This window comes from Myzus persicae, unplaced genomic scaffold (assembly GCF_001856785.1).
Source record: "Myzus persicae strain clone G006 unplaced genomic scaffold, MPER_G0061.0, whole genome shotgun sequence".
NCBI lineage: Eukaryota > Metazoa > Arthropoda > Insecta > Hemiptera > Aphididae > Myzus > Myzus persicae.
Window position 1 is genome coordinate 315,179 of NW_019104266.1, and position 22,015 is coordinate 337,193.

Sequence of the window (22,015 nt, forward strand, 5' to 3'; positions counted from 1 at the left end):
GATACCTCTCCAATATCCCAGTGGGTGGCTTGTAAATGTTGTAATTAAACAATATAATATTATAAATGTATGAATAAATAAATGCAGACTTAAAAAACACACACGTTGTTTATTTCACTATTTGCAATACGTTTCCCGTTTACTATAATAATATTATATATTATTATTTTATATAATATAATTATTAATCTCCAACAAATTTTACATCATTTTGATGACATTTTAAGGTATAATAATAATAATATTCATCTTCTTCTTCATCACCGGTTTTACTCCACCATTTTGGCCGTAGAATCTGCTGCTTTCCTAGCAAAATAAAATTATAGTCCTTCTTTAAATCAAAGGTGTAGCATTGTTTCTCCTGAAATGGTTTGAATAGAATATATATGGTTTTCTTTATAGCTATCAGACAATTTTTTAAATGATTATTTTTGCTTTCGTAATGTCCTGCATTATTATCCTTAAAAAAAAAAAAAATAATAATAATAATAACGGTCTTAAAAATGATCTTACCCGTAAAGCTACTTTATAATATAATACAATGCTTAATTAATATAATTATTGATATTGCTTAAATAAAAAAACAAATCCGCGAAACAAACTCGTATCCGGTCGAGCCACCAAGAACGTAATAATGCTTTTTATGGCTTTTCGCGTACAAATAATAATACAATATAATATATGAATAAAAACTTTATCGCCAATATTACAGCGCGATGGAGTCGTCCTTGTCGGCGCTGCAGTCTTCGTCACCCGACCGGAAAGGCAATGGCGGACTGATAATGGGCGCGACGCCACCAACACCTCCACCTCCGCCGTCGTCTGGGTCGTCTACGACGATGGTCGGTGGCTCTACGGTGGATCGAAACGTGGCCGGAATGCCAATCGTCCCAGGCCCCGTGGTCGTCGTCGGGTACCCCCCCTGCGCGGTAGTACGCACCACCTGCACCGTGTCGTCGTACGCGGTCAACACAGCCGCTCGTCTGCGTTGCCTCCGGACCGTGGTCCCAGCTCCTCCACAGCGGTTACCGGCCATGGCTTCGGCCGCGGTCGCGTAATACGCACCCAGACACTCGATGCCACACTGCACCGGTATCTGTATGGAAACGTAACCGGTGGCCGGCGGACATTCAGCCCAAACGATCTGTTCGAAATCGATCTCCCATCCGGTGCGTTTCACGTCGCTCACCACGTCCGGATTGCTCTCGGCCGTCGCGACGGTGGAATCGTCAGCCTCCGCCGCCGTTACCGTCACTAAGGTGCCAGTCGCCCTCGCCGACGTCGGACGGTGAGCTGTGGGCACAGAGAGCTCCTTGTCGGCTGTCGTGCTGACGGTCCGATAGCCGTCGGCCGCAGGTGCGGCGGGCCTTCGCTTGGCGGTGGACGACGAGTCACCGGTCCGGCCACCTGTGCCCGAGCGTTTCGCTCGCCTGCACCGGATGGCCACCAGTACGGCGGCCGCGGCCGACAGCGCCACCGAGCCTGCAGCCAAACAACCGACGTACAGGAGTGGTCGGCCGTCGCCTGCACTGGTCCCTCCACCCCCGCCTGACGTGGCCGACGACGACTGAGACGGCGCGGATCGGTCATCGACGGTACCGGCGGTTAGGAACGGTCGACCGGGTCGGATGGTGACCGTAAAGTTGACTCGAGCCCTGCCCGCCCGGTTCTCGGCCACGCAAGCGTACGAACCGGCGTCGGACACGCTCGCGTTGTACACGTAAAGCTCGGCGGTCGTGTTTCCGTCCACGGTGATGAGCTCGGACGCGTTGTGCCGATACACGGGCAGGCCGCCGTACAGCCACTCGACCGTGGCCGCTGGGATGGCGGCCACCAGGCACCGGAATGAAACGTTGACGCCCTCGGCCACGTCCTGCACCGGCTGCGTCGCTGGATACGCGGCCGGCGCGCACGCCAGTTCGGCCACCGATACTCGGCGCACCGGCACGTTGGCGTAAGCTGCTGGGCCCGAACACACAGGATCCTCTGTGACTGGCACCCGTGAAGCGGTAAGCCACCGGTGCATGTCGACCATGTGGCAGTCGCACTGCCAGTCGTTGCGGTGCAGGTCGACGCCATGCAAACGGGCGGGCAGTGTGTGCGGTCCGGGAACATGAGTTAACAGGTTGTCGTCCAGCCTGAGCCAATCGAGGCCGCTGAGATCGTCAAACGCGCCTTCCGCGACGGAAGTCAGCCCGCAGCCGCTCAGGTCGAGCGCGGTCAGCTGGCCGAGGTGCCGGAACGCCCTGGCAGGCACGTCGCCGATCGGGTTGCCGCTAAGGCTGAGCTTCATCAGGGACGGGCACTCGGCGAATGCGCCGGTCGGCACCTGCCGCAGACAGTTACCGGACAGGTCCAGGTCGACCAGGTTGGTCAGGCCCCGGAATGCTCGGTCGTGCACGTAGTACACGTTGCAACGGGACGCGTGGATGCGCTGCAAGTTAGACAGACCGGCCGCGGCAAACGTGTCGTGGGGAAGCCCGGCCGCCGACAGATCGTTATCCGATATGTCCAGCACTTGCGTGGCCGGGTCGATACCTAGAGCCAACGTCACGCTCGTCACCTTCTTGTCCACGCACTCGACCGTCTGCTTGCCGTTTTTCCACTTGCACGCGCACCCCGCTGGACACCCCGGTGACGACGAGATGGTCATCGTCGTCATCGTCGTGGTCATCATCATCATCATCATCATCGCCGTCGTCTTCGTCGACGTCGACAGAACCATTACCGCTGTGTGCCAACACTCATATTGCATATCCAGTCAGAATCATCATCGTCAGAATCATCCTGCAACAAATAAGTTTATCATCGTGATAAGTTATGTAAGTAATATAATATTTTGGAAAACTATTTGCGTATCATAATAGTATTCACTCATGTGCATAATATCATCGCATACGGGCGTGATGTGTTTTTAAAACCCCGTCCACCACTACTATCACCACCACCACCATCTACACCACCACCACCACCACAGATTTAGAATTTTTTTTTTTATATATATTCCCACGGTTTTGTCTATATAGGTAGTGTAATATTTATACGATTATAACGACTGCGATCGTCGTGATGGCAGCCATCGATGCGGCTATAATGAGATTGCGGAACCAGCGTTAATCTTACTAAATGTACATACCAAATGGCTTTTGCAAAATTGATTAGGTACTACATATCTTGTAACCACCTACATACTCGCTATCGGCAGAATTAAATCGCACATTCGAGCATGACGTTACGAAATGGTGTGTAGTAAGTCTTCCACGCACTTCCCTCACCTTCGACGTGAACATATTCGCCTTTTACACTTGTTATGTTTTTATTTTTCCTCTTTTATTTATTTTTATTTTTTCAAATACACTCCAACCGATATTCGCCAACCATAATACCTTGTGTATTACCGAGATGGCCCATTCTTACAATTACCAACATTCTGCCTCAAACGTTGATCAATATCTTTTGGATTCTGAGCGGAGCGATGAATGTATTGATTTTACAATGATGTGTGTTCTTATATTTATTTATTTTTTTTGAGTCTGTCATCACGGTTTCTTGCAGTAAAAGTGCTTCGATTTTCTTCTACACTAACTTTTCTGTTAGGAAAGTGAATCTAGTTGGTGCATTTGGGAGGTCAAAATTTAAAATTCCCAATAGTTTTCGGAAAAATAAACAACAAATTTAAGGAACAACCGGAATTTTTACGTAAAACCAGGTTTGGAAAAAATCGATTTTGGTTTTTAGTGTGACTCTAACTAAAATGACTGTAGATATATGACATTTTCACTGAATATTTTGATTTGTGTTGAACTATTTATAAGCATATGCAATGTTCGATTATTATTTGTTTTTTTTAATTAATTATATTAATTAATATATTTATCAAATTGAAAATTGAAAATGATGTTTCAGTTAAAAATGTATAAAATTTTCAATGTTCATAGCTAAGGATTGAACATTTAAAACGAGATTCCACTTAAGCAGTTTTTCTCGTAATTAAGGAATCTAAAAAATATATGAATATGGTTATGTTTATGGACATTTTAAGTTCAAATTTGGACAAAATTGCATATTAACACAAAAAATAACGTTTATCATTTTGTTGTAATTGGTTCCAAAACCGCTCAATTTTACATATAGGTATATTTAATATTTTTCCAGCATCACTGATAGTTTAAGAACAATATTAATTCATCTTACCGACTACCATATTAATAATAATTAATAAGTATATAAAAAATCCTAACCTAACATACCGTCTCAGCTCAGAGTCGTTTTTCGTATACAATGATTTGATATCGTTGAATTCAAATTTAATACCATCTGTTACAGCGACCTCTTGGACACCTAATGTACAACAGAGCTACATCCACTTACCTGCTTTTTTAAAAATATTTTTTTTTGTGTGAACAATTTACGATATTGTTTAGATTCTATATAATATAATATAGTTTTACATGAGTATTTTATAATCATATTGTATTCGTTATTTTTTTTCTACACGTCAGTGACCGGCATCGTTTGGAAGTATCCTATTAAGACGTTAATGATATAAGTCGTACATAGTAAGTACTTTATGTAAAATCTTGGGGAAATTTTAATACATTTATCACCAAATACTGCTGCCATCTCCAAAGTAATCGAATTATTAGACTACAAAACTACGTTGTGCTCGTGCTAATGTAGACGATATTATAGACATAGTATTTTTTACTAAATGTTTTATTGAGACCTAACATTTTTGCAACACATAATGACAAATAATACGCCAACCTCTTAATCATTATATTCTACTGGTCGATTCTTTTTTCATTTTACACTTATAATTTCAAAAATATAAATGTGTATGGAAAGAGTAACATTTCAAAAACAATATATTTTCATACCTATATTTTGTATATATTTTTTCAAAAGTTTTTTACTGTTTTGAATGTCAACAGAAAATTTTAATTTCATATTCCAATGCAGAATATTTTTTAAGTATTTCGATGCATATAAATCGAATAAAGTGGAATAAAGTGGTACGTAGTTACTAAGCAATATGATAGTCTACTACTCCGATCATCTAAATTTGAAATATTATAAATTCATAAAATAATTATCCTAAATTTGATATTTATGTATCGAAATACCCAAAAAAATATTCTGCTTTCTAAAATGTTATTCAAACTGCATTTTGTAATTCAAAAAAGTAAACTTGGAAAGTTACAAGGATAAAAAATATTTAAAAACATAATTTGAATGAAAAACGGTTCTTTTATAACAATTTGAAATCAAGTGATACTGTCTTGATACTCACTATGTAATTTCATACCGAATTGTTCTTTCTACACTACGTTACAAGAAAATTGCTGACATGAGTATATTTCTTAAATTACTTACTACTCATATAATGTTAAAAAATTTTGTCCAACATTAAGGTAGCATCATTTTTTTTCTTTTTGGCCTGGTCTATCTGTTATACCTTGCATAGTTATCTAAATTAAAAGATATTATATAATAAATTTTATGATTATGATGCTGTTGTTATTCTATACAGTAATGTACCATTATTGCCTATACAATGCGCCGCGTTTCATATTATTATACAAATAAAAAAATAAAGCGGATACAGAGTTATGTTTGATTTATGATTTATGAGAACCATGTGCGGTCACTGACTTTCTTCAGTCAAATCAAAAGAAAACAATTTGGTATCATTATTTCATTATCAGTATCGTTGTCATATTTCATTACGTTTGTGACATATATTAAATATATTTTAATTGAACACCCAGCACACCTTTCAGATAATTTTTATGACCTAATTTAAATTATATTTTAAATTTATTTAGTTATTTGAGCACTCGGTATATTCTTTAACGAAACTGCCCTACGACAATGCATTTCATTTGATATGGTGAGTTCTTTTGGAGCTATATTTTTACACCACAATTTTTGAAGTTCACTCATTTTGTTGTAGAAAAGTTCTTAATAAAAACAGCAGGTGAAAAAATTATTTTACGTGATTTATTGTATGTGATTTTTTTTATTCCTATAGTTGTATATTTTACCATTGGAAGTTATGACTTTGACAACTGTAAATGACTGCGTATGAATTGTTGTAAATTCTTTTGAATTCGTTGAAAAGTTTTTTCAAAGGTATAATGGCGTTTGATACTTATTTTTTTTTAATTTAAAATAATCTTAATGGTTCACATTATAATATGTCGAAGTTCAAAAACTTGCAATTAGTGTAATAAACATTGTTTGCACGTCAAAAAAAATGTGTTGATTTTAATGTTAACCTTGGAATAAATAATAAATTATGAATACATAATATTGAATTACCAAATACCTACCTATAGGCATAACACATGGCTTGTTTAATACACTCATTTAATTTAATTTGTGTTTTTGGACCCAATATTTGTAGATGTAAAAATGATCATACAAATCGAATTTAATTGATCAATGTTGAATGTATAATATTATATACTGTGTTATATCATTCTGAATTATATCCTGTACACGGGGTTAAAGTGACTTGTCTGCACTTTTGTTACAATACACATATCGTAACTATGATAATAATATGAAAGCATTTACGATGGCGTGGCATTTATTATATACACAAGCAATTTTCTATCAAAACACGTGTTTTGTTTGACGTATCGAACGTGGCGTGTTAGTAGTTGCTGTGTATGTGTTGATGGCGCATATTATAATATTTGGTTTTGCATATATTTTGGAGTTAGGTACATTATATCTGTCTCGCATGTGTTCTATTTATTCGTTTATATAGGGAGTACGTAATAAAATGGTTGCCGACACATGATCAATTGGAATCACCATTTGTTATAGGCAACCGAATATCGATAAAACGTATATTTATTACATTATCAGTACATTATGTATAACTAAAAAGTGTACAATACCTCAAATAATAACAATAAATTATAATGTTTAACTATTATAGGGCAAAAACGGGGATCACGATGTATTTATAATCCTTATTAAGTTTAAACACTAATATACAACTATGAAAATTAAAAATAGCTTATCCTAGGAAAATGCCAAATAATAGGTCATAGCTCATGCAATATACTTCCTTAGTAATATTACTATTTTTGAAAAAAAATCATAGGGATGGCTAGGAGTCTCAGAAATATGTGTATCTATATGATGTTATCTTTTCAATTTAACAAGTAAAAGTGCAGTTTATTGAACAAAAGTAATTTTGTAGTTAAATAGGTGCCAATCTTGTGTATAATTTTGCTAAACATTTTGTGACAGGATTAAACATTTATCATGGAGAAAAGTTGTCAATGAATAAATAAATTATAATTGAATACCTAACAAAAACGCTGCTTAAGTGGAAGTTACACTTAGACGTGCTGTCTTGGTCTCAGATTAAAATGAGCAATTTTTATTCTGAAGATTTAATGTATTGTTGTTAGTTCTAATATTAGAATGAATCAAATTATCATCAAGCTTAAAAGTAAAATCATTTAACTGTGTTATTTATGCCAATTGTCAGTTTTATACAGTATTTTTAATTTTTATGAAAGTTAATACAGCAGGACTCTATAAAGTATATAATGTTGTGATGATACTATAGATTCGAAATTTAACATGAATGTTATTGTAAGTGGTCGATTTTTAAAGCTTATTTGTAGTTTCAAAGAAAATTGAGAACAAAACGGTAAAGCCATTTTGAACAAAACGTGTTTTGTTGTAATTTGAAAAATAATAATAATATCAGAGACTCTACTCGAGATGTTGCGCGTACCAGAAAGGGACTATGAGGGTCCGGTGTTCTTGGTAATCTCCACCACCTACCCCAAAGCTATAATATATATACCTACCTACGTTTAGTTATGACCACGATATTGTCACGTCGTTCTACCCACCGAGGTGGGTAAGTTGAAAGCGAATTAGTGGAAAAAGACTTTTTCAGCGGCGGATGAACCAACAAAATCCCAAATATGTATATAATAATGCAATAGTGAATCTGTTTGTGGTCAGCCACGTATATGTGTGCGTGAAGTGATTCATTTTACAAAACGACCTCAATCGATTTATTGAACGGGGTATTCGTAATATGGTTTAAATTATGTAAATATAGACATATGCAAACATATTAATTTTTATCGTAATCCGAGCTAATGATAATTAATAGTAGATTTCGCAATTAATAACGAGAAATTGGAAACGGTACAAAACAATACAGGGACTTGCATATTTTGCTGTCAAATTTGTCAACACTATATCTAATTTTCAATGCGCATATAAATGGCATTTGTGCAAAAGCGTAGAGAAATTTAGGGTTGATTAAAAATAATTGCGAAGGATTTAACTTGTATTGTTTAACAACTTTGGAACGATCTGGTCTCCAATTCAGATAAACTGTTTGGAACACTAAACAGCGAGGTCTAGTAGATAAAATTGAAAACTGTAATGAAGTATTCATTCGCATGGTAGCCCATACAATTAATTTGGGTGGTCATCCGATTTCTGAAGTTGAGCGTCAATGCAATATGAATTCATTGAAATCTAGACGCAATTGTATTAATTTATTTTTTGTCCACAAGCTTTTGAATGGTTAAATTTGACGGTTTGAATTTATCGCAAAGCTTATATTTTAATGTACAAAAAGTCAAGTAAATCATAAAATTTTGTAACCATTCAAATAATTTTGATTTATTTATAGAAAATATGTCGAAATTCTTTGTTCCATAAATGCAGTGTAGTATTTATAACCAATTCGTATCTTGTTTTTTTTATTCATCTCATATTATGTACATATAAGATGTCATTACAGTAGTTATTGACTTATTGTACACTTGCCCTCCACGGACATAAATTATTAAGCGAATACATAAATAAATACATTTTATACGGTGGGAGTGTAAGGATGGGTAACCGCATACCAAGAGATTGTAATAATTCTGTTTTTGTGTAAATAAATGTAAAATACAGTATCTATATCCATACTTTTAATATTCAGTGATAAATCCCATCATAATCAAATGATTTTAACACAATTGTGAAAATCGAAAATCCATGATGAGGGGTAACGATGGTTTAATATTTAACCCATTTTCCCCTTACGATGGAATGGCTCGTCATAAGTACGGGCGTGTGTGAGAGGCGAGCTGGTTTTTAAGAAGTTATATATATATTATATACACACGACACATATATAATATGATATATATGTGCACGACAATCACGGGGACGAAACGTATGTATATATATTTAGAGCACGAGAGTGAGAGAGAGAGAGAGAGAGAGAGAGAGAGAGAGAGAGAGAGAGAGAGAGAGAGCGAGAATGAGAGAATAGCAACTTTTCTGCCGCTGACGATAAATCAACCGGCGATAGACAGGGCAGCCTGTTTTCTGCGACAATTACTTTGGAGTTTGGACACGTGCGAAAATAACCGTTTTATACTCGGTGGTGTGTGTCATCCGTTGTATAATGAAAACAGCCGACGCGTTAGTGTGCATTCGCGACAGGTGGGCTTGGTCCGGTGCCCAAAACCGTTTATATAGGAATAATTATTGTACTACTGTGTTATTTAAAAACGACTCCTGGAATCTGTTTCCTGTTTCATAAAAAACAAGTCGTCTAAGACCATAGGAAAACTTGTCGATTTCATTAACTTGTTAAGAAAGTTGACAATTATAGTTTTTCTTTTTAATTGACCCTTATTTATTAAATATTAGTTTGAATACATTTTAATATTATATCTAAACTTCTTGTACAAAGATTGTGGAAATCACATCATTTGATCATTTTGTCAAATGAGAATGTTCTGCACAAGAATAAATAACACATTTGTGTTTGAGCATGAATTAAATGAACGATTTAAGACTTTGTTTGTCACTTGTAATTTGTAAGATTGTGTTTTTCAGTCATTCCAAATACCCTAATATCTCATTAGATATTTTTTTAAAATTTAATTTTAACCAAATCGTTTTTAATATTTCTAACTAAAATAATTTAATATTAGATAATAATTCGAAGGAAACATTTGTATGTGTCGTGTGCTCCTTTAAACCCGAAATTCGACCCGGCGACTGAATAAAAATAATTTTATTATTATTAGCTCATCATTCGGCATGAAACTCCATGTTGGGCATTTGTCAATTATTTTGGCGTGACAATACTATCACTATACCACCTGCGTGTGACTATAAAACACCCCATTAAATTATTATCGTGCATAGTTTTACATAGCTTTATGACGTATTCTCAGATCGTGCAGCCTGCGTGTCCGTAAACGAAGAAATAAATATACGTTTGTATTTTGTGTTAGACTTTGCCACTGAGTGACGGGCCTAGTGCTTTGTACGAGGATAGTATTTGTGCAGTATGTAGGAGATACTAAAATGTATTTAATAAGGAGTTGTTTTTTTCAGAAAATAAAAATTTGATGTGAAAACTGAGCTCTGTCTTCAAAATTTAGACGGATATTCTTAAATATATTTAATATAAAAAAAAAAAATAAAAAAAATTACTGTACATATTTATTGTATATGGCTCAAAACAAGGGGGCGATTTCCATTATACTTTTCAAATGTTTTTGTTTTTTCATTTCATTGAATAATTTATGAAAATTCTTCGATAAATATGTACCTATCTTCCTATTTATAGAACAGGTTTTTAGTAATTTATTATTTTCTATGTTTGTATTTTTTTAGAGTATGATTTCCCGATACATATTTACTATAGAAAAATATGATATATTTAATACAATTGTGTATAATACATGTAATTGTATCCAGGAAAATTATTATAGCCAAGCTCACAACAACGAAACCATTCTTAGAAAATATTTTACATTTTTAATCATCAAAAAATTATTACAATTCAAAATAAATTTAGCTCATTTTTTTTTGTTATTATAGAGTTAATTAATCAGTTGTAATCAGTTATATAATAATATATGCATTTATAACAAAACATTGTTTAAGACTTATGTGCCAGCAGGTATGTTGAAAGTTGCAACTTTCAAAAAAAAAGAATTTAACTTAATCCTCGGCAGTAAAAGCGATTGGGATTCACAAAAAATGTTTACAATATTTAATTTTCTATAGAAAATGATTAGTCTTGTGCAATAATTAGTTCTACAATTTATTTATTAATTTTGACGAGCTGATGAAGTCGACTATTGATTTAGTTGAGTCCGGGGAATTTTACAAGTGATGTGAAAATATACTCTGATAGGTTGGCGTTTTCCTGAACTCTATGTATGTGTGGCATTCCTTTGAAATGTGTTTGATAGTCAATTAAGTTACAACTTAGAACAAAAATGTCTTCGTATAATGCTGTACAGCAATAATTAAAATACAATATTATGAAGAAATTGCTAATAAGGTATTATTTGAAAATTGAAATCGAACATATTAAATTTTGCTTATTTTTTTGAATTACACTTCCAAGTTCCAAGTACAGTACAAATTTGACTAGTATAAACCTGTTGTCAATAGCCAATGATTAACTTCTTATAAACATTTAGATAATATAGAGTTAATAAAGGCATTATATTATTTTCATATAATATTTTATTCTGTACATAAAAAACAGCTTTGGATTTGTATTATTAATTATTGTTGTATAAATTGTGCTCGTTCAATCTTTTAGAATTGATCAATATAAATATTGATTGCCATAGTATAGATTACATCTCATATACATAAAAATGTATAGTAATTCATCAATTGAGAACGGCTGGGCCGATTTGGCTCAATTTTTTTTCAGTTTTTCTTATTTGCCAGGAGAAAGTTTTTGCAAGAGAAAATTTTGGACAAACCCAATTTTTTGTAACTAGAAAAATTTAAATTTCTGCATGAGATCTATGTGAATAACAGACATGTGCACAATTCCTCGGTGCAATTGGACATAGGCTGGTGCTATACATTGTCCTCTTGATGGTACAAAATATTTCACCTAGGCCATCTCGCTTCATATTATTATTGATGATGATTTTTTAGAACATCTTCTATTAAGAACACCTTGATAGCGGACCAACATAATGCACTAATTTCAACCAAACTTTAAACACTTATAATTAGAGTCAAGATTTTAATTCAAAATGCATTATTTTTGAGAAGTCCTAGGCAATGCTTTTCAATTACAAAATCCGTTTCAAACATCAAATAATTGAAAACTTACACTTTTATTTTGTATTTTTTATCAGTTTTGGTCTTTTTGAGCATTCATTATAATTTTTAGGACATTTTATTAATTTCAAGGGGATATTTATACATTACAGGTATACATTTTAGAATAAACTTAATTTTAAGTTAAAAACTTTTGTGCCGATCATTTATCATCTGTTGATCGTACTATTATGATTTCGATACATCTGTAATGCACTAACGCCTATATATACAGTACGTTTAACCGCTGTTATGCATTGGGGACTCAAATCAGTAATAACTAATTGGTCACTTGATGTTACGTCGCATACGGTTAGCTGGGTTGGTTTGACCAGCCGTTCATTTAACAAAATAATAACACTCAATGTTTTATGGTATCCCGGTTGTTTATATATTGTATCTTATGTGATATTAATTTTGTACGATTATGGGGAGTTCTATTGGTTATAGGAGAAATTATTAGTAGGAATTGTTTATTTTATTTGTTCATGGGCTAATCCAAGTATGCCTCAAATCTAATTTTCGCACTTTGCCTACCAAGGTGGCTGAGGTGCACTTATAACCGCTTATCGGCATGTCATCCGCATAATCAAAATAAAAAAATAAAACGTATTATTCACATTGAGTATACATTTTTAATGGGTAATGGAGTGCATGGGATCAGCTAGTTTTAAATATAATCAGTAAAATAGTGATAATAACTATTATCTAATAAAATTCTAACATTTTTTTCTTCATTTTTAAGATTTTGGAACGTTACCAGCTTACGTTGCTAAAACTAATCTAGACTACAGCAGTCCCTTAGTAGCGGTAGCTTACAGCGACATCAATTTAATCTTAATTTAAACGTGAAATTAACTTCTATTTGAGATGCGCGCTGCATTTAATATATTGCTATAATATTAACAAGTAAAGGAGAAAGGCTAACTCCCTCAGAGAGCTAGATATAGTTTGTTGATGGATTTTCATACTTTTATAGTACATTCTAAAATACATATTGCTATATTAACCTATATAGTATATATGTATTATAAATCACGTATATTATATATAATATATACATTCAATGGAAATATGGATGTATGACACTGCAGTATATAAGAATATATGAAAAAAACAGAACATTATATTATTAAAACTGTCGAAATGCGATATTGCAGCCAATCGTACGCCGGGAAACTCTAGATGGTGTGCATCAAATGTGGGCCCCGTGAAAAATAGCCAGGTGTGAAATATGGCTTGACTTTTCGTAGGAGTGTAAAAAATGAACTTTATTTTTTCCTGTCCCGAAGCCGTCCATAGCTAGCCAAAAATTGGCAATCAATGTGCCACGGGATGTGTTGCCGGCAAGATGAGAAAATACTGACCGTATACCCCCTCATCCACCGAAGTCTATACGCACGCACGTTTTCTGTTTTATTTTTTCACTGTTATTTCAATCTCATATCGATCATATCTCCAAACATTACACCGATATTACGATGTTTTTTCATCTAAGGTCTCTAGTTGTTCGTGTGTCGCACTGTTCCAAATTATTATAGTAATAATTTGTCAAGTTTGACACCGCATTCTTAAATTTAAAAACCACACAAGTTTCTCGATATTAACATACATAGTGATTTTTTTAAGAACTCTTCTGAAAGTCTTAACATTTTTAGAGATTTTATTTTTGGACGATTCGAGATAAAGGTATTTGCAATTATAACGCACTGTGTTGTCCTCGCTTTGTACACCTTTTTATTTTAATAACTTATTTTTTCCCAACTACCTGTGTTTTTAATATTATAATCTGAAGCAGAATATTATTCTAAAAATGTTGAATGGTGTAAAAAGTTGATATCGGATTAACAAACAAAAAAGATGATTACAAAATTACAAAATGTTATAATTGCATGATCCTATCTTTAATCGTCCAAAAGTCTAAATATTTATATATTACAAAATATGTTTAATATATAAATAATTTAAAAAATAATGAGATAATTGTTTATTGTTATTTGAAAAAAGTGGCATTGTTTTTGTGAAGTTTAAAATTAATTTAATTCATATATTTTTGATTATAGAAATTGACTATGATATAGTGATTTAGACTATATTAATTGAAACTGAGAAGTTAACCATCAAATTGTATATAATACTTCGAGGTTTAAAAACAATAACGTTGTCTGCTATAGAAGCATATTTCATTATAGATTTTAATAATGATTAATAATTAATAATTATTATTTATCTATTTGCCAATATATTAAACTTAATTCGTATACAATTACCATGATCTCAGTATAAACCAAGTATTTTTAATTCTGCTTAATATTAATATATTAAATACTTCATTCATACATTTATTTTAGATTTTTTTTTAAATTTGTAATACATTAAACATATTCTTTGTATATTTTGAAAAATATATAATAAATAAAATATTATGAATATATTGAATGTATTGAATTTTTATTTAATTAGATAAAAAAAAAATCTTTTAACGAAATTCTATGATATTAGTCATACAAATAATATATATATATATATAGGGGGAATGGGACTTTTCGGCGCGGGCGATTCGGCGCCGACAGTTCGGCGCGGACGTTTCGGCGATATGTCAATTCGACGATGTCCGTTTCGGCGAGTGACCGTTTCGGCGATACGGCAATCTACCTATCTGTAACATTGTCTCACCGTATGGCGTGTGGTATAGAAATGTTATCTTTATTACTATTGTTATTATTACTACAAGATAAATCGACATCACGATAGTCGATATGGATGATCTGATAATTTTATAATTTTATAATTTAGTTAGTCTGCGGAAAGTGAAGTAGGTACACCTATACGTAGTCAAGTTTTTTGTGTAGGTATTATTTTTTTTATCATTCGTAAAAGTTAAAAAATGTCAAAAGTAAAATCAAAAAGAAACAAAAACGTGATCCCCGTGGATGGTTTTATGTTCATATTTGATAAGCTTAGTGCTGACGAAACTAAACGGTTTTGGCGATGTCGTCGTAAAGATTTGTCTTGTCCGGCTCGAATACATACCAGTATACATGATTTTAAAGTTTTAAANATTTTCCCCCGTGGAATTCCTCAAGTATGATTTCAAACGTTTTAACGTTGAAAAGCTCCGTTCTACGCTAGCAACTGTGACAGGCAACGTAGCGCCAATTTTTAAATATTGGTATACTTTAGGAAACAGTAACTCATCACAACAATTTATGGCATCTATAAAAGTACAAGGGAGTTTATCTTCTGCAGCGGCTATCCATCTTTGTTTCCACAATAGAACTTCTTTGTTCACAATATTGTCACATGAGCTTATTACAACTGGCCACTGTTTTGACATCACTTCCGTACTTGTCTCAATTTCATTTTAGGATAATTTTATTAATTTGTTTGGTATAAAGTTCTGAATAATTGATAGTGTATTTTTGTGTTTGGTAAATCTAATTTCTAACTGCGAAATGAAATGGTCAATAAACGGGAACATATATATATAAACATTTTACTTTATTCAATTATACTATATAACTATAAAGATTTTTATTTATTCATTTATTAATGATTTAAAGTGACTGTGGTATTTTTATTTATGATTTAAAACTACTTATTGTATTATACATATAATACGTTTTTACATTATATCACATTTTTTTTTTTACTATTAATTTTCGCCGAAATGGTCGCTCGCCGAAACGGACATCGTCGAATTGACATATCGCCGAAACGTCCGCGCCGAACTGTCGGCGCCGAATCGCCCGCGCCGAAACGTCCTAGATCCATATATAGGTAATGATGTAATTTAAATTTCAGACCAAATATATTTTATTCTAATATTGATCATATATAATTTTATAATTTCTATTGACATTATTAAAAATAAAATCAAGAATGATCAAGAGGTCTGTTATAAACAAAAATATTAATTATATAAATATTAAATGCAACAATACAATATCTATTGTTTTAATTTATGCAAGGTACTTGTGTAACTAAAATGATACAACACAGAATACTTTTAAAATAATTTAAAGCACTTGAAATGTTTGTAATGCTATTGAGCATATTATATTAAACAATATAATGTTATATGTTATTTATAATAAAATTAATTTGTGTTATTCGTAATTCATAGTTTATTATTGTACATTTTTTATTATTTTTACAGTTATAGTATTAAAATGTTGGTATAATGTATATTATATTAATTTGGGAATCGTATTTATACCTACACGTTATCAAGTTGATATTTTTGTACACTATATAATCATTAAATAATTTAAATTTTTTGTTGAGTGGTGGATAAAATAAACGTAATGTATAAATGAAATAAAGGAGTAATGGAAAAAAAGAAAAAGTGTATAAAACCAAAAATATTCTTTTTCTACAAGTTGATTGCAATTTATTTTTAGCCGAATCGTATTTTTTGACCTAACGTAAATAATTTAAAACGATCACTTAATCGAACATCGTCAGAAAACCTATTTAATCTTGATTTTAATGAGCTTACTTTCTTACTTTTTTACTACTAGACATTACATTTTAATCCATCCTAATCATCTGATGGTCTACGTTTATAATACTCAATATAGAACATGTAAAAAATACTGTTTTAACTTTCAACAAATTTATCATTAGATTATCGTACCAGTATACGAGTGCTTATCAATAAACGAAGTTCATTTGTAAGGGATTCTAATGCAACACCGAAACGCCGCTTTTCCCCTACCTCACTCTCTCTCTCTCTCTCTCTCTCTCTCTCTCTCTCTCTCCCTCTCTTATATATATATATTATTATATATGATTACCATTCATTCTCACTCCTTTTTTATTATTTAATAATACATTAGTTCAAATTAAGCGTTTTGAAATTTTGAGTATCCCTACTTGAGGACTATTTTTCAAATACTTAAAAAAGTTAACTGTTTAAAAAGTGTCTTTCAGCGATATGAACTTATATTTTTCAGATGAGAACTACCTTTTTTACATACTGTAAATTGTTGAGCAGGTGATGTATAAAAATTTGTATCTATGTACCAAAAATGAAATTCAAATGAGCAGTTTCTTGGTTATTTTTCTTTAAGTACCTACCAAAGACAATAAGTGTATATTGGTTTTAATTGGCGTACATATAGTTGTGTATCATTATTATTTTTTTTTTAATATATAAATACTGCATAAATATATATTGTGCTTTCGTTTATAGGCAGAGTACGTTGCTGGCTTACGGCCGGAAGCGTGTATTTGTAGACGGGATGACACGTTTAATGGATTTTGTGGTCTGAACTTTACGGCATGCAAAAAGGTATGGGCGGCCAGATAGGATTTCGTCAACGTAAAAATCAACACGAACGGGAGGATGGCGTACGGAGGTGGTAAGCGTGGATGCGTACAGTTCGTAGGGCGGTCGCTGGAACGGGTGGATGTTTATGACGTGTATATATATATATTGAAGGGACAGGCAATTTTGGAAGATATATTATGACGGGACATGTCAAAACTGAAAGTCGTGTGAGCTTTCGTCAGGACCCGCCTTCGCAGGTCCTAGGGTGTTACCTCGTCTGGTGTCAAGCGGGGTGGGCCTCGCTCGGGGATTGTGGATGCGTGCAGATCAGCGGTCCGTAAATAATGTTTGCACTGTACGACTCTCGATGATGGATTCCGGTGGCTTTTGTAATTGCAAAATCAATAGCTTGTCCTCTCTGCCCGTCGGCTACGACAAGCGATGATATGGTGACCAATCTACCGACAACGGTATCGTACACGATTCGTGGCTAAACCTTTGTAACCAGGTAACGTCACCAGACAGTAACTGCCGGTCATAATATATCAACTTTCCACCGTGAGTGAGTACCGGCGGTCCGATAATCTGTGATTGAAACTCAAACATTTTCGGGAGAAACGTTGGAAGAGGGCCATACGTTCTTGGGGTGGTAAAGATTTTCTGATTAACCCCCTCTCACCATACCAATCAACAACCCTTTTAATCACGAGTCTCGACGGTGGTGGCCGAGTGGGAATTCCTATAAACCAATTGGCCATTTTCATCTAGTAATTCAATGACAACAAACAAACTTTTTCTTTAAATCATTACGTAGTTATAATAATTCAATTTCGTAAATATTACAATTAAAAATAACTCATTTAAATGTACCTGTTTATGAAACTCATTTCAACTAAAGACGGAGGTGTTAGTCAGTTGTTTAATTAATTTAGTTCATCATTATTAATTGGTCTTCCTTTTTCAATGTAAAGTTTCGCCACGATTATGGTTCTTAAGTCCTTTTCAATATTTCTAGACGGGAGAAAGATTTTACAAGTAGGTTATTCATCTGCATCGTTAAAAAGTTTGAGAAAACTCAACGTAATTAAAGGAAATAGCTACATTAACTTTCCCATAGTTTAAACTCATGACTGTCTCTTGTAAATGTGGTTCTATTTTATACATTGTTCGATTTTTGATAGATTCTGAAATATTAATTTAAACATTTTCGAAATTAGCTCATATCTGTTTGATCGACCGAAATTGCTCATCAGTTTAGTCAATGAAGTTGTCACGGACAATGGACATATTATCCTTAGTTCACATTGTCAAATAACATTGTTTTCTAAATTTTATGTGAGATTTTTTCTTTTCAAAAATATTGAATTAAAAATGTGGCTTGAATGATCCAAAGTTGACTTAAGAACTAAATGAAATCTGTTTTCAAAATTATTATAGGTGTAAAACTAAGTTAGTATATATGGACTGTATTAGGTGCATTTACATTTTGCAGTGATATAATTTTGATTTTAGTCTTTAGACGTTTTACAACACGTGCATTTTGTCAGGTTAAATCACTTAAATCAACCTAACTTCAAACTCTCATAACAATATATTTAAAAATGTATGATCAACTTTTTTTGAAATTACACTTATAACGCCTTATGCGATTTTGTATTAAATGTTCAAGTTAATTGACTGAGGGATAAATTATTATTAAGAATTATTATATCGTCAGAGTAGGTAAATAAAAAAAACTAAAAATTGAAAATTTCTCATGTCATTAAATAGGTTAAAACGATTTATTTTTAATTATTTATTAAAGTATCTACAAATTTTTTTTTTATCAAACTGGTTTCGAGTCAGAGTCAGAGTTCCTGTTTATCCTTATTTTTTTTTGGTTTTTCCCGACGCTTTTGAAAACTACTAGGAATTGTTTACTCTTAATCCCCATCCAAAGTACCAACTTTATTTATTTTTCTATCAGAAAAGACGCCGAAGTAAAAATTTGAAGTATTTTCACTGTCCCAATAGGTTATGACAAACAAAAAAATAAAAAAAAGTACATACACATATTATATAATATACCTAAATGTGATGTATGCATTTTTAAGTATATTCATATGATATTCGTACAGGTACAAGGTACAACATTAAGTTACAATATATATACGTCATAAACTCATTACATACTGAATTTATATGTACGAATAATTATACTTATTACGATATATATCCGCGAAGCAAAAGATTCATAGATCTACATTTCGTAGGCTGAATAAAATACCAAAATTATGCTTGTATACGAATATAACACGTAAGAACTATCGTATGCACGAACGATATCCGTATGTTGTACAAAATAGACCCCAAAACATCATGTTAGTTATGAGCCCCGAATAGCCAAACCAACCGCCCTCCCACGAACTGAATAACTCAGAAGTCATAGCCTCTCAAAAGCCTTTTTCTCGCCCCACTGTGTGGTCATACCTACATACAAGTTCTAACAATTCATTATTGAAAGAAAAAATTAGCGAAACACCCTGTAAAATAGCATTAGTATGTTGAATTTTGAATGTTATATAGACAATAGTATGCTGTAGTTTCGTTCGTTTGACATTTTTTATCCCATTTTGGTTGTGGTTTCGACGTGTACCTACTGTTAAATCTGTACGCACGATATTATTATATTATGTCCCATGGCGCGTGCCACGACGCCCCCTTCCCTTAACGGGAATTCCAAAAATGTTCTGTATGTAGTTGGCGGTTTACTCACAAGAGGGGGGGGGGAGGGTGGCTCGGTGATGGTAACTGCACACTGCGTGTACTCACAAGTATACACCTATTACATATTATTAAATATTATACCTCAAGTGTACGCATACGCATATACTATATATCCGCATATAACGACGTATAGGTACCATGATATAGTATAATATATTATATGGTAATTATTATTTTGTAGAATTTCGACGATCATATAATAATTATAATAAAATAATGAAGTAGGCACGTAGTCACTGAGTACCCATCATAAGTACCTATAATATGCGAGTATATATTATTAGCCCGACTCAATGAATTCCATCAAAGTGTTGTGTTACTAGAATTTCTTATCCTTAGGGCAGAACACTATTTACGGGCCACTATCCAAAAAAATAGTTCATAATGTTATAATTTCACATTTTCAAAATTGTCAACTAAGTATATCTATAAGTACACACAAACATGGTAAGATTATGATTGTTTAAAATGTTTCAATACATTTCATTTTCTTAGCTTTTAGATTTGAAAAATCTTTAATTAATTTGTCTGTTTTCACTCTGGAGTCCGATCTCTTTCTACATTGTGTATATCTAGCAATGCTTAAAAGTCGATTCTGACCACATGAATTTCTAAAATAATTTTTATGATTTTTAATCGTAAGTGGTCCTTTTCAAAATTAAAAATTTTAGTGGTTGCGATAGTTACTGACAGGGTTAAAAATATTTAACAAACTGCCAACATTTCGGAGTAACTAGCGGTAATATCACTGTTTAGTATGATAGCCATTTCGTATATATTTCGTAATAACTATATTTTTATTTTTTTATTAATTTCTTAAATCAATCTGTACTAGGGCCGTCGAGGTATCGCAGATCGTGATTCATCATTACAATTCCAACAAATGCCTATTATTATTTATAACACATATCATTGTTTTTGTACAAACATTTCACGGGATATATTGTACTACAAATTACCTAACGACCTTAAATCTCAATGCAGAGTAAAATCTTGAAAATTATAAATATTATGACAGATAATTCGTGACAAAATATACTCATATTTTATCATGAGATAACCAGTATCAAGTTTCTAATATTAATAGGGGCTACATAAATTGTATGAGAGGCGGTTTCCCGGGGCATTGCCACGACTGCCCGCGTGGATATTGCGGCACTGCTCCAAGCGGTAACGAGCTAAACATGACCTACGCTCAATAAATACAATTTAACAGTACCTACACATTGTACATATTTGATAGGGTATGCCTGCAAGATAATTTTTTGAAGACAAACGATAAGCATAAAAACATTAAAAACACTTGAATTAATACATACTGAGCACATATTATAGAGGCATTATTTTATATAGAGCAGGTACCGGGGGACTTAATCAAACTTTGATTACTCAAAATAAAACCATTAAAAGTTATATATGTAGTTAGGATTTTGACGATTTGACTTTTTATTTATATCTTATCGGGTTTGAATAGTTGACAAACTATTTTTCAATGTTAAAAATAAAATTGTCTTAACGTCATTCATACCGTTAAATATGTTGTTGATGATGAAAAAGAGTTAAATTTGCTGATGAGTTATCGATATTGACAAACAATTACAAAAAATATCCAAACCAATAATATGTTGAATTAGGCAAGAGCAATATAATAGAATATCTATAGGTAGGTACCGCGGATAATATAATAAACAAATATATACAATAGTGTGCAAAAAACATTTTTTGTCAAAATATCATGTAACGCATTATTTATATTTATGTTTTTAAACACCGAACTTTGACCATGAGTATTGTTTATTTTTTCTTGAAATTCGATCAAAATTATTATTATAA

The 22,015-nt window shown here is 33.2% G+C and overlaps 1 protein-coding gene across 2 annotated transcripts in view; it reads right to left on the reverse strand.

Moving 5' to 3' along the window:
- Nucleotides 1–248: 248 nt before the first annotated feature.
- LOC111040665 (leucine-rich repeat-containing protein 4C-like) overlaps nucleotides 249–22,015 on the reverse strand; it is a 117,147-nt gene continuing 95,380 nt past the window's right edge. For both annotated transcript variants that reach the window (XM_022324655.1, XM_022324654.1), the window contains one exon: nucleotides 249–2,787. In XM_022324655.1, the coding sequence (XP_022180347.1) occupies nucleotides 707–2,755 (2,049 nt within the window). In that variant the 5' untranslated portion in view covers nucleotides 2,756–2,787 and the 3' untranslated portion in view covers nucleotides 249–706. The remainder of the gene's footprint in view (nucleotides 2,788–22,015) is intronic.